The sequence below is a fragment of the Triturus cristatus genome, chromosome 4_1 (assembly GCF_964204655.1).
Source record: "Triturus cristatus chromosome 4_1, aTriCri1.1, whole genome shotgun sequence".
Classification (NCBI taxonomy): domain Eukaryota; kingdom Metazoa; phylum Chordata; class Amphibia; order Caudata; family Salamandridae; genus Triturus; species Triturus cristatus.
Genome location: NC_140585.1, coordinates 394765461 through 394778133, shown reverse-complemented (window position 1 = coordinate 394778133; position 12673 = coordinate 394765461). Strand labels below are relative to the sequence as shown.

General features: G+C 47.3%; 1 protein-coding gene across 2 annotated transcripts in view; it reads left to right on the top strand.

Moving 5' to 3' along the window:
• The window catches only part of PARVG (parvin gamma), a 282942-nt gene that overhangs the window by 42761 nt on the left and 227508 nt on the right, over positions 1-12673 (top strand). For both annotated transcript variants that reach the window (XM_085652454.1, XM_085652453.1), the window contains exons 2-3: positions 1160-1247; positions 3871-3935. In XM_085652454.1, the coding sequence (XP_085508580.1) occupies positions 1169-1247; positions 3871-3935 (144 nt within the window). In that variant the 5' untranslated portion in view covers positions 1160-1168. The remainder of the gene's footprint in view (positions 1-1159; positions 1248-3870; positions 3936-12673) is intronic.

The window sequence follows — 12673 nt, the reverse complement described above, 5'->3', positions numbered from 1 at the left end:
ACTGGAGTGGGAGAGACTCTAGTCAAAATATAGTTTTATGCAAAAGGTGTGAATTCAAAAACAAAGCCTCCAGAGAAAAACAGTGCATTGACTTAATGTCTAGCGTTACACATGTATGCTGTCTGCCTAAACAAATTTGCACTGTTTTTTTTATTGGGCATGTGCCATGAGGAACTGCCATATAAGTGCCCTATAAGGAAGCAGGGTTGCCACATTTTCAAGTTGCATGAGAATGCTATATATGATCCCAGGTGCAAGATTTTATTTAGCAAATATATGTCATATTTTGATTTTGACTAGTGAGGAGACTGTGAACGAGTTGATGTGCCTCATTTCAATTAAAACTTGGGTGCAAATATATCTTAGATTAGGTGTATGAAAATGATGCTCCTTGATTAACATTATACACTTAGATGCTTAGAAAATAAATTCAAAAATAGGCCTGAGCCTAACTGGTAACGGAAATGCGCAGCTATAGTAAAACCTGCATCATTTTGTCTTTTGCCATCTTTCTTTTCATTCCCGTTTGTACCTTTTCCATCCTGACACCCATCCATCTTTTTATCCGTTCTTTCTTCTCCCCTTTCTTCCTTGTCTTTTTCCTCCCTTCCTCTTTTATCCATCATCCAACCTTTTCTGCCAATCCTTTCATCTCTCGACCCATCCATCTTCGTACCTTCATCTTTGTTTTCTCCCAACCTACTCATCCTCCATCCACCCCTCTAGCCCCACCCCTTCTCCCCCCTGTAAGAGTTTGTATTTAGGAGCTCCTTGGAGGCCCAGTCTCCATCAGTCACAGTAAACAACACCTTTAAAGTTTCAGGTTACAAGTTTCAGGTTACGCGGTACTGGCCGTCCCCTCCCCCGCCCTTCAAGCTGCTAAATGTTTATGTAGAAAATGGCTCAAGCGCACCTTTCAGTTAATTCAATTGTTCAACCTGCCATCTGTTTACTATGAAGTTAATTTCTGCTATGAATTCCTCCTGCTATTCATTTATTCCGCAGCGGAATGTCTGTATCACTGTATCGTATGTTTATTGTGTTTCATTGCGTGGTTCGCCAGTGCCTCGTGGCGGAGCGACGTTATAAAAGCGTTAAACTGAAATAAACTCTACACGTGTGCTGTGAAGTAACAAACGCTTCTTGAATGTCCTTCCAGTGAGTCTCAATGGACCCTGATTACCTGAATGCTTTTAAACACGCTGCTTACGACGACCAGCCGTCGCTGGAGTGTACCACCGCCCCAGGTGAGAGGGACACGACACCTAGCTTGTTGTTCTGCTTCCGGCCCCAATCTTGGACACTTCTGGCACGCGCCGTAATTGTCCTGCCTCTCTCTTGCAATTCTTCTGTCTGCAATTAAGCGTCCAAGGGCGCGTCACAAGGCTGCGGCGGTCTGAGCTGAGGTAATCTTTACAACAGGCTTTCACGATCCAGCCAGCAATGGATTCAGGGTAGGGTGACCAACTGGCATTGGTGCAAATTCAGGATGGTGAGTGTAAAAATTCAGGACAAAGGGTCAAAATTCAGGACACAAATTCAGGACAGGAGGTCAAAATTCAGGACAAAACTTCAGGACAATAGGTAAGTTTTACAGACGCATCAGAGGAGGTCGCGCAATAGTATATAAGTAAGCCCAGCCATATCCACACATATTCAACCATTTGCAAACCTATCCATCATGTATCCTTCCATCTATCATTTCACTCATCCATCCTTTCACTCATCTATCCATTATCCATCCATCCACCCTTTCACCCTATCCATCTGTACACTCATCCATCCACTCTTCTACCCATCCATCCATTCACTCATCCATCCACCCTTTCAGTCATCCATCCATCCTCCCTTTTTCTCTCCATCGACCCTTTCACTTAGCCATCCTTCCTTCCACCCACCCATCCATCTACTCATCCACTCATCCATCCATTGACCCTATCACTCATCCATCCTTTCTCTCATCCATTTATCCTTTCACTCCTTCACTCATCTATTCATCCTTTTGTCCATCTACCCTCCCTTTCACTCACTCATCCATCCTTACATCCACCCTTTCACTCATCCGTCCATCCATTCACCCTTGCACTTATCAATTCATCAATCCATCCTTTTACTCATCCATCCACCCTTTTACCCATCCAGCTACCCTTCCACCCTAACATCCAGCTATTTACCTTTTCTCTCATCCATCCTTCCACTCACTCATCAATCCATCCATCCTCTCTCATTATCCATCTATTCAATCTTTCATTCATTTATTCACCCTTTCCCTAATTCATCCAGCCTTCCACCCATCCCTTCACTTACTCACTCGCCCACCTTTCCATATTAATTTTGAGCTGAGCCTTTTTGAGAAGAGGCCCATCAAGAACTTCACCCTCGGTGCAGGAGCCATTCCAGGACTGGGACAGAAGCCACCCAGGGCGGAGACAGGATCCACCACAGGGGGGACAGGAGCCATCACAGGCGGGGGGACAGGAGCCACCACATGGGGGGGTCAGGATCCATTACTGGGGGGGGGGGCAGGAGCCATCACAGGAGGGGGAACAGGATCCACCAGGGTAGGCACAGGGGTGGGCATGCAGTATTCTAGTATCATCTTGGTATCTTCCAGGGTGGGGTAGGGCTCCTCACCTCCTCCTGGACAAGACAACGAGAAGACAGGCTCTCTTTCCAAAATGTTAGTTTTGCCATCCCCCACCGTGATGTACAGTACTTAAAGGAGATACTCCAAGAGAACTGATTGTCTTCCATACTTTGTTAATCAGTGTGGGTGCCATTGTGCCATTTCTTTATTTTATTACATTATAGACTGCATGTTTGAAGAACCGAGGTTTGCTTGCAATTTAGTGACAGTAATTAAGCTCTGTGAAGAGAACCACGTGCTGCCTCAGGGTAATCAGGGCCGGTTCTAGGATGTTTTGGACCCTGGGCAGAAAGGGAATGTGTGAGGCCCTTCTGAATTGCAAAGACGTGAAGCATTCAGGGCTGTTTGCATCTGAATAGATGCCCCTGCTCCTGAAGCATCAGCCCCTCCCTCTCAGTCACCTTCAAGCACCTCTTAACAGCTCATCAAGGGCTGAAGGTGTGAGGGTTGCCATCCCGCTGTGCCTCTCCAATGCTGCTGGGTATCTGAGCTTTGGTACTGCATCGGAGTCTGTTACACCCGACCTCAACAGCATAGGAGTCAAGAAGGGAGGTGGGTGGAAGCTGTGCCGGCTTTAGGGTGGTGCGACCAGTGCCCGGTTAAAATTACGGACAAATGGCGTCCGTTAAAGAATCCTTCACGGACAACGGACAGACGGGCTTCTATGGGAATTCTCAAGGGCATATTATCAAGCCCATTATCGCCGCTTTGGCGGCAGTTTTCTGCCGCTAAAGCGGCGATAATTTTAACACCGTTTCTTGATAATATGCCACTTTGTCCGTTCTTTCGAAATGTCTATTCTGCTGTCTCTGGTCAGACCCTGAAAAGATAATTAATTACTGGCTGGTCAGTAATTGCTCAGTATCGATTCTGCTTGTCGAACTGGAGGCATCGCTTGCAGCCGAACATCGGGGCATATTATCAACAAATGGCGTTAAAATTATCGCCGCTTTGCGGCAGAAAACTGCCGCTATAGCGGCGATAATGAGCTTGATAATATGCCCTTGAGAATTCCCATAGAAGCCCATGTTCTTGTGTCAACATGGGCTTCTATGGGAATTATCTGCGGCATATTATCAAGCCCATTATTGCCGCTTTAGCAGCAGTTTTCTGCCGCTAAAGCGGCGATAATTTTAACGCAATATGCCCCATAATGTTTGTTGTCAATGCTGGAGCAGCTTCACTGAAGCCCATACTGAATGTTTTTTTTCCCCCACTCCTAGGTGAAAAGAGGCGGTATATCCAGACCAGCTCTCTTTCGGACCCCAAGCTACAAGAACTGACAACGGTAGGGCCTCTATACTCCCAATGACGTATTCGTTTTTGTAATTGTGTTTCAGTGTCTGATTGGGATCACAGTTTGGCCCAGGCACACTAAAGGGTTTCGTTTCAAGAATGCATTTGAGGAGGGCATCTTCAGAGAGGACATCAAAGTGACTAAGGATTTGCGCTCCTCTAAGAGGGTAGGATGAATGACCTGATCCACCGGTAATTTCACTTTTTTATCAAAGAATATAGCGAACTCTTCTGCTTTCTTTGGAGGATCATCAGGCTCGAAGGTTGAGAGAGAGGCGTTTGAATTTTTGATGAGGTCAAATAGTTTTTTTGTTTTGTTTTTGGCTGAGTCTTGGAGGTTTCTGAAGTGTGATGCTTTTTCCTGGAAAAGTGTGTTTGTGGTATTTTGATCTTGTTGAGTGCAGAATAGAGAGATTAGTGGTGGATGGTGATTGTCTCCATTGTTTCTCCAGGAGTCTCAGGTTCTTCCTTTCTGCATAAAGAGTTTTATTGAACCATGGAGCAGAAGGAATAGGCCTTTTCTTTTTGCTTTGCAGTGGAGAAACATTATCAATTTTGACTGCATGGCTGGAGAGGCATTGGGAGGTAAGAACATTGACATTAGGGTCTAAAGTTGGGAATGATAGCATGGAAGAATCGCAAAGAATGTCAAGATCAATAATTTTGGTGTTACGGAACTAGATAGTAGACCTTTTCAGTTGGCCAAGAGATACAGATTGAGAAAGGTGAAGAGAGAAGGGGACGAGGAAGTGGTCAGACCAGTCTACTGGAACAGGGACACAAATAGTTGGCATATCTGCTTTGGATATAACAAGGTCAAGAATTGAGCCCTTCGAGTTCCGTGCAGTGTTGGAGAAGATCATTAGCTGAGAGAAAAGTGGCAAGTCTATTAGCAGCTGAGTCTTCCAAGGAGCCCCAGTGGAGATTGAAGTCTCCCAGAAAAATCTGTCTGTCACTTTGAGCGTATTGGTTGCTAGTTAAGTTGGTGAGTTCCTCCAAGAAAGAGGAGCAGTCACCGGGCGGGTGATAAATGGCATGAAATCTGAAAGGGGAGCAGTGTTGCACTTTAAGCTCCAAGGAAAGGCATTCAAATGTATGGAAGGAGCTGTTGGGAAAAACCTTGAATTGAAGGGAGTTTCTGAAGATGATTGCAATACCTCCTCCCACTGTATCTGTTCTATCGTTTCTAAAGATGCAGTAGTCAGTAGGTAGAAGAAGATCAAAAATAGTATGAGAGATGTCGTTAAACCAGGTCTCAGTGAGAAAAAGAATGTCAAGATTGTGAAGAGTGATGGTGTCAGAAATTCCAAGCTTGAGTTTAACCGCAGATCTGCAGTTGTGTAGCAAGCAGCAGACCTTTTGATAGGACTGTTTTGGTGAAGGGGGCGATTGGGCTTATAGGGGTGATGGGGATTATGTTCCGGTATGAGGGTGCCAGGATAGAATAAGGCTGATGTTTAGTTCTGGCAGAGGAGATGGTCAGGATAGTGCACAGAGTAGACTAAGTTGGAGAGGAAAGGGGACGGGGAAATGGCGTTAGAAGTCTTGTAACTAGCCAATAAATTAGCGATGTCTGCAGATGACAAATTATGTGTAGCTTTTTTGGGGCGCTGGAGCAAAGTATTCCTCGGGAGTTTGGGGAAGTGGGTGTTTGCCAGGGGAAAAAGGTTGTTGGGAAAGGTGGAAATTTTAGTACTAAGGAGTGAGATGGAGGCTTCAAGCTGGGAAATAGAGGAGATGAGGAATCCTAGTTTATTTTCTAAAGAGAGTAGAGCGGAGCATGGAATGTTGGGTGGATCGATGGGTTCCGGAGGGAGTGCAATTGGCGAGGGTGGGTGTTGAGAGATGGGGGTGAGGAAGGAGTAATGGGGTGCAGGAGTGAAAGGTGGAGGTAGATGGTGGTTGAAAGAAATTGTCAGTGCAACTGAGGTGGAAAGAGTTATCTTTGCAGGTGTTGAAAAGAGGAGAAGAACGGAGTTCAAATTTAGGAGGAGATGGGTGTGGAAAGTGGAGGGAGGACAGAATGCGGGAAGGGGAAGAGGGAAGTCATGAGAGAAAGGTGGAGATAGATGGTGGTTGAAGGACATTGTCGTTGCATCTGAGGTGGAAAGAGAGTTATCATTGCAGCTGTTGAACAGGGGAGAAGAATTGAGTTCAAATTTAGGAGGAGACGGGTGTGCAAAATGGAGGGAGGGCGGAAAGCGGGGAGGGGAAGGAGGGGAGTCATGGAATGGCAGGAAGTTAGGGGAAAAGAAAGGAGAAGGGTCTGGAGAAGTCCTGTGGGCTAGGAGAGGTGAATGGAAGGGGGCTGGAACAAGATGGAGTGGGGCGGGAATGACCTAGAGGGTAGTTAAGGGGAGAGTATGGTTCTACTAGGCCCGGGGAGGGAGAAGGAAGAGATTGCCAGGGGGGTAAAGGGTTGAGCAGCAATAATGGAGAGACAGGAGGATGAGGAGAGAAGAAAGGGGTCTGTGCAGAATTCATGATATAAGGAGAGGGGGAGAGCGGGAAGGGTAGAGGAAAAGGGAGGGAAAAAGGGAGAAGGTATGCAGAGTAGACTGGGAAACCAAGCTGTTGGAAAGATGGTTTTAAAAAGGGGGTGGTGGTCAGGGATAGGGGGGAGGAGGTTACTGTGGCATTCCAGGATGGTGCAGAGGGGAAAAGGAGAGTGTTATCCATAGGTATGGCTGATGTGTTGTGGGTAACGTCCCATTTAGAAGGGGGAAGATTGGGAGAAGAGGGGGCAGGAGAGACGGGGGCAGAGGGTCTGCTAGGGGGGAGACTTCCCGGTAGAGCAGCCTATTGGAGTTAAGGTGGGTCAGGGGAGGAGATAGGGAGTGAAGCGAGGAGTTAGAAGAATAATCAAGGGAGATCGCGGTTGCAGAAGTGGGGAGAAGGGAAGGGAAGAGGTGGTCAAAAAGAGAGAGACAAATGTCTTTTGCTTGAATTAAGACAGTACCATTGTTAAAGAGTGAGATAGTGAGTGAGCCATTAATACACGAAGAGGGGGAGATTTTTAGCTGTTGCCCATGTGGGATAGAGGAGGAGGAGGTGACATTGAAGGAGTTATAGAAGCTGGTGGACCAGGAAGGGATGTTGTGAGTGAAGAAAATGAAGTCAGTTTTGAGCCTCCCATAACAGCTCCTATGGAATTGGTCAACAAAGAGGGAGTTAGGAAATTGTTCAAGGGTGTTATGTTTAGATGAAGCTTTGGACAAATTAGGGGGATAATTGATTTGAAACAGTTAACTCCAGACTTAGCTTGATTGGTTGCCATAGTTGGAGAATGAGAAGGGAGAGAGTGGTGGGGGAAGGGGAAGTCGCCACTAGGGTAGCGAATAGAAGTACTAGAAGGAGAAGACACATATTCCGGGGATCGAGTGAATTGTACGATGATTGTGAGGTCAAGAGGCATCAGGGTTAGCAGGCAACAGTAACTGGTCCATCCGAATAATTATTGCAGCATCAGGATGCGATATTTGGCCCTCAGTACCGTGATGGGGAGCCAGGGTCACAGAAGGTGTTGCTTCATGACTACATTTTGGGTTCACCTCAATAATCAGTGACCAAAGTGGGGAAGAAGACCAAAATCGACCTACTCTTATAGAGGCAGCAGGATGGGCTGAAAGACTGTGCATAGGAAGCACGTTAGGAACACTTTAGCGGTTGTTAACAAGGTACAGTAGTTAGATTTGTCCCGTATATACATGGCAAGGAGATGTTTTAGGTGGATAGATGTTAGAAGGACACCTGTCGGGATCACATCTGCAAAGGTTGATCTTTGGCAGCCATTTGGTCCCGGTGAAATAACCATGGAATGAGAGCGCACCGGTCCGTACTCACTGCTCACAGATCTCCTGCCCCCATGCCTGGGAGCATCCCGTCCCAACCAGACAATGACAATTAGTCAATAGGTCAAAAAGACAATGGGCACCGGCGGTGTAAGCTGAGCCCACACAAAGCATCCAATATCAGCGTGCACATCCAAAGCTCCACATGTTCACCTCACTCAACAGTGTCTTACTGTGAACTGTCCAGCAGAATAGCACACACAAAAAAATACACAGCACAACAGTTTAATAAGGATAAAAATAAAAAGCTAATACAAAAATATATAGTAAATAAGCATGAAAAAGTTGCAAGGGTGCCAAGGGAACCCAGGAAACCACTCAAAGATGTCTGCCCCCAGTGAGAGTGTTTAAGCTGTTGGGAGTCCTCTCTCAGTTCCCATTAATTTAGGTGTCAGATATTTTGTAAGACAGGGTGAGCTGCCTAAAAGCTGGGCAGAAGGAGAACCCAAAAACAAAAATGGCTCCAAAATCTCTCATCATCGATATCCTGAGTGGGAGAAGGACAAAGCTCCCTCCTCAGCTGTCCTCACCCAAATGACCTCAATCTCAGGTCGCTGGGGAGTCCGAGCCTCGAGTCTCTCCCTCGACGTCTGGCCACTGTATTCGATGCTGCCATCACTTCAGAAATTCCTGGGCTTGAATCAGCACACTGCAATCCCTGGGAGCCACCGCTCTGATCCCCCGCGCGGTCTGAACCGGACCAGTCAGGCTCCCCGGTGAGCAGCACGATAGCTAGGCGGACCCGCTCCTGCCACCGGCTGAGACGCCGGGCAGGACGCCTCCCTTGAGCCTCACGGAGTCGTTGCTCCAGACACTAGAACTGTCAGGCCTCCCCTCGAGCAGCATAAACATCCGGGCAGCTCAGTCACCTCTCCCGCCGAGACTCCAGAGAACAGACGGCAGAAGCTCCGACGAGGTGAGTGAGTTCGCAGTGCTCGGTCGGCGGTGGTGGGGTCAGCCGTTGCTCTGGGGAGAAAACGAAAGCTCCTATGATGTGAACAGGGTCCCATAAAATGGAGGGCGTTGGATGGTATTGGTCGGGCCAGGCCAGAGAGGGATTTCCAACGAAGTTGATCCCAAAGCCCGGGAGCTCCAGTTCAGAGCTCCGTGTCGGTGGCAAGTCGGTATAGAGTGGAGTAAAGTATTGTGGCATAGAGTGGAGTAGAGTGTTGAAAAGTGGAGTGGAGGGGTGGTGAGTGAAGAGGTGTATAGTGGAGCAGAGTGGAGTAGAGTGAAGTGGTATAGAGTAGAGTGGCCCCTGACCACTTGGTCTTGTGTGCCTCTCCCCCTGCTGCCTCAACTGCCTAGTTCCTCCTGAAGGTACGACTGCTCACAGCCCTCGGGGCCACTGGTTTGGTCCCACTGTAGGGTGACCTCTTGCCTTGTACGCCGGGTAGTTTGGGTTAAATTGAAATGTAATTGTAATTGGGCCATATTGGATTTCTACTTGAGCCTTATCTGGGCTTTTATTTTGCCATCTTGGTTGTTTTGCAACTCTCAGTAATTGTTGGCATTCGATCAGCTGTAGCCCCGCCCCCGCCTGCTCCCACCATTTTCAGACGCCCACAGGACCCGGCTTCCGGCCCTCCCACCTCCCTGCCTGCACCTCCCAGGACTACTTATGGAGGCCAGTAAGTAGCCCCTGACCTCTTAGTCTAGTGCGCTGCTCCCCCCCACTACCGCTGCCTTAGCCGCCTACCTCCTCCTGAAAGTCTGAGTGCTTAAAGCTTCCGGCACATTGACCAAGACCACCATAACACAACTCCAGTGCATCCTACTCAACGAACGATCACTCAGTAAATACAACACTGAGATCTGGGACACGATCTCATCCCTCATTTCGGATGTCATCTTCCTCACAGAAACCTGGCTAAACCCCGCCTCTGCTCCCGACATTCCCATTGCCAACCCAAAGGCTGCAAGATAACACACTGGGACCAAACCAACAAACATAGAGGTGGAAACGCCATCATCTACATTGACACTATCTGCTGCACAACATACCCAGATGATCTGACACCCGTAATGGACCACGTCAACTTCCAACTCCACACAGACAGAAAAAGCACCATCAGAGGCACCCTTGCCTACAGGCCACCAGGACCACGTCCCAGCTTCTGCAGCACCATTTTAAACCTCATCGTCCGCTCACAATCGACTCCGAGCACTACGTCTACTGAGGGTACCTCAACTTCCACCTCAATGACCCTAGGGATGCCAATTCACCAACCTCTTGGAGAGCATGAGCAACATTGGCCTCAAGCAGCTTGTCACCGAATGTACCCACATCACTGGACACACTCTTGAACACATCTTCACCTCCAGCGATAGAGTCCGGAACAACCACACTGCACAACTCACCTGGTCCGACCACTACATTGTCTGCTTCACCATCCCAGGACCCACCTACTCCGACACCATGCCCTCCAGATCTACGAGCAGAGACTTGAAAAGGGTATCAGAAGACCAATTGAACAACGTTCTCTGCTCCCACCTCCCAGACTCTACACACAACCCAGAACAAGCAGCAAACAAACTTCTCCCAGTGGATTACAGAATGCACCAACACCATCGCCACTGCCAAGACAACTAAGGTCAAAGGACAAATCAAAAGAGCATACTGGTTCACCAAGGAACTGCACTCCACCAATTGCAACTCCCGGCAACTAGAATGGAATGGCGCATCAGCAAAAAGATGAAGACCGCACCGCCCCCGGCATCACTCTCAACTAGTACCACTGCCTCTAAAAGAAACTAAGAAGAACACCCTAGCAGACCGCTTTGAAGTCAGCACAAACCACAGCAAGGAACTCTTTACCATTGTGAAGGAGTTCACCAATCCCTCAGGCATCAAGAATGACATTACACCCTCCCAGAAACTGTGCAACAACCATGCTGACTTTTTCCACAACAAGATTGTGGCCATCTACGAAAATTTCGAATGCCAACCCTCCTTTGCCAACAGCATCAACCAGCTCACACCCATGAACACTAACCCTGAACACCTGCTCACCCACTGGGACTTCCTCACCACACAAGACACTATCGCCGTCTTGAACTCCGCGCACTCTGGTGGGAGCACCCCCGGACTCCTAACCCCAGCACATTTTCAACCTTGGAAGCAAGACAATTGAAGATGAGCTCAGGAAGGTCCTCAACACTTCCATCACCACGGCCTCCTTCCCCGAGGACTGGAAACACGATGAAATGAGGCCCCTCCTGAAAAAAGCATCCACCCACCCAGCTGAATCAAAGAACTACTGGCCTATCTCTCTGCTCTCCAATCCAACAAAAGTACTTGCATAAAATATGTGTACTGCAATGATTGGTAGACAGAAGCAGATAAACGTGATTACAAAAACCAAAAGCATAAATAGTAGATATAGTTATACCATGGTGCTAAAACAGTGTATATATGCCGGCATATAAACAAGACAGCAATCTAGCATACTCCGAACTATGCAAACCCTCCTCTAAGTGTACAAAGAGTGTGTGTAGGTGTACAGCCAAGAATCCCCCCCAAGGGACGATCCAACCCCATTACTTGATGGGATAGAGTGAAGGACCCCGTCTTGGTCACAAACTAGATACCTGTCACAAGATGTCAGGTTACTGCGTGGCGATTTCTCAGCATGCAAGAATTTTCTGTGTCAGCGGAAGTACCTCCTCTACTAATCTATCGGGATGCTCATCTTTTATAATCGAATGCAGCCCTGCGATGCATAGATTAGTGATGTGATGGCTATATAGATAGTCCTGTCGCCCTGTGGATGAAGATAGTGATGACATTTGTACGTAGTGTGAAATGAGACGTTTTACATGATGTTCAGGGTGTTGTGATAATGTTGTGCGAAGGTAGATGTAAAACAAGTTTAGTTTCGGAGAAGCGAATCCAACATTGTCGTGTGTACAAAGGTGACAGCTGGAAAATTTATTTGTGAGGACAGTGTAAGAAAATGAGCTGCTTCACTACATGGGCCTAACTCGAGAATATAACAGAGTGTAGTGTAGTAGAGTGTCGTTTTCTAGAGTAGAATGTCATAGAGTGTAGTGTCATAGAGTGTAGTGTCATAGAGTGTAGTGTCATAGAGTGTAGTGTCATAGAGTGTAGTGTCATAGAGTGTAGTGTCATAGAGTGTAGTGTCATAGAGTAGAGTGTCATAGAGTAGAGTGTCATAGAGTAGAGTGTCATGGAGTAGAGTGGTGTGGATTAGAATGTCGTAGAGTGGCGTGGCCTAGAGTGGCCTAGAGTGAAATGGCATAAAGTGGCGTGGAGTGGGGTTGCGTAGCATGGAGTGACATAGACTGGAGTGGCATAGAGTTGAGTGTCGTGGAGTAGAGTGGAGTGGAATGGAGTAGAGTGTAGTGGAGTGGAGTGGCGTAGAGAGGAGTGGCGTAGTGTAGATGAGAGTAGAGTGTCATACAGTAGAATGGGATAGAGTGGTGTATGCATGGTGTTGTAGCGTACTGCCATTACAGACAATACATTTTCAGTTGAAATGACCATTACACTTTTGTGCAAAAACGTACAGCTTTACTGATAAAACTATACAGCGCACAAACGATAATGTATGGAAATAGCATCACCTAGTGTATTGATTTGGCCCTAAGAAAGTTCAGTTCTTTTTTCATGTAGTGCTTAGTGTGGAGCTATTTTTATAGAATCCCCCTTGTGATATTCTGGAATTGAGATTAAATTCCCTCTTTCATTTCTCACTGCACAGTGTTATGTCTGTCAGTCACAAAATCACATTATACAAACTCCAAATACAAGAAACAAATGAAACATCTCCACTAGGCTCCTTCCTGATCAGCCCAGGGCATCCATCACCAGTCGGTCACAGTTACAATCCAAGCTAGAGAACTCACTGGTCTCTTC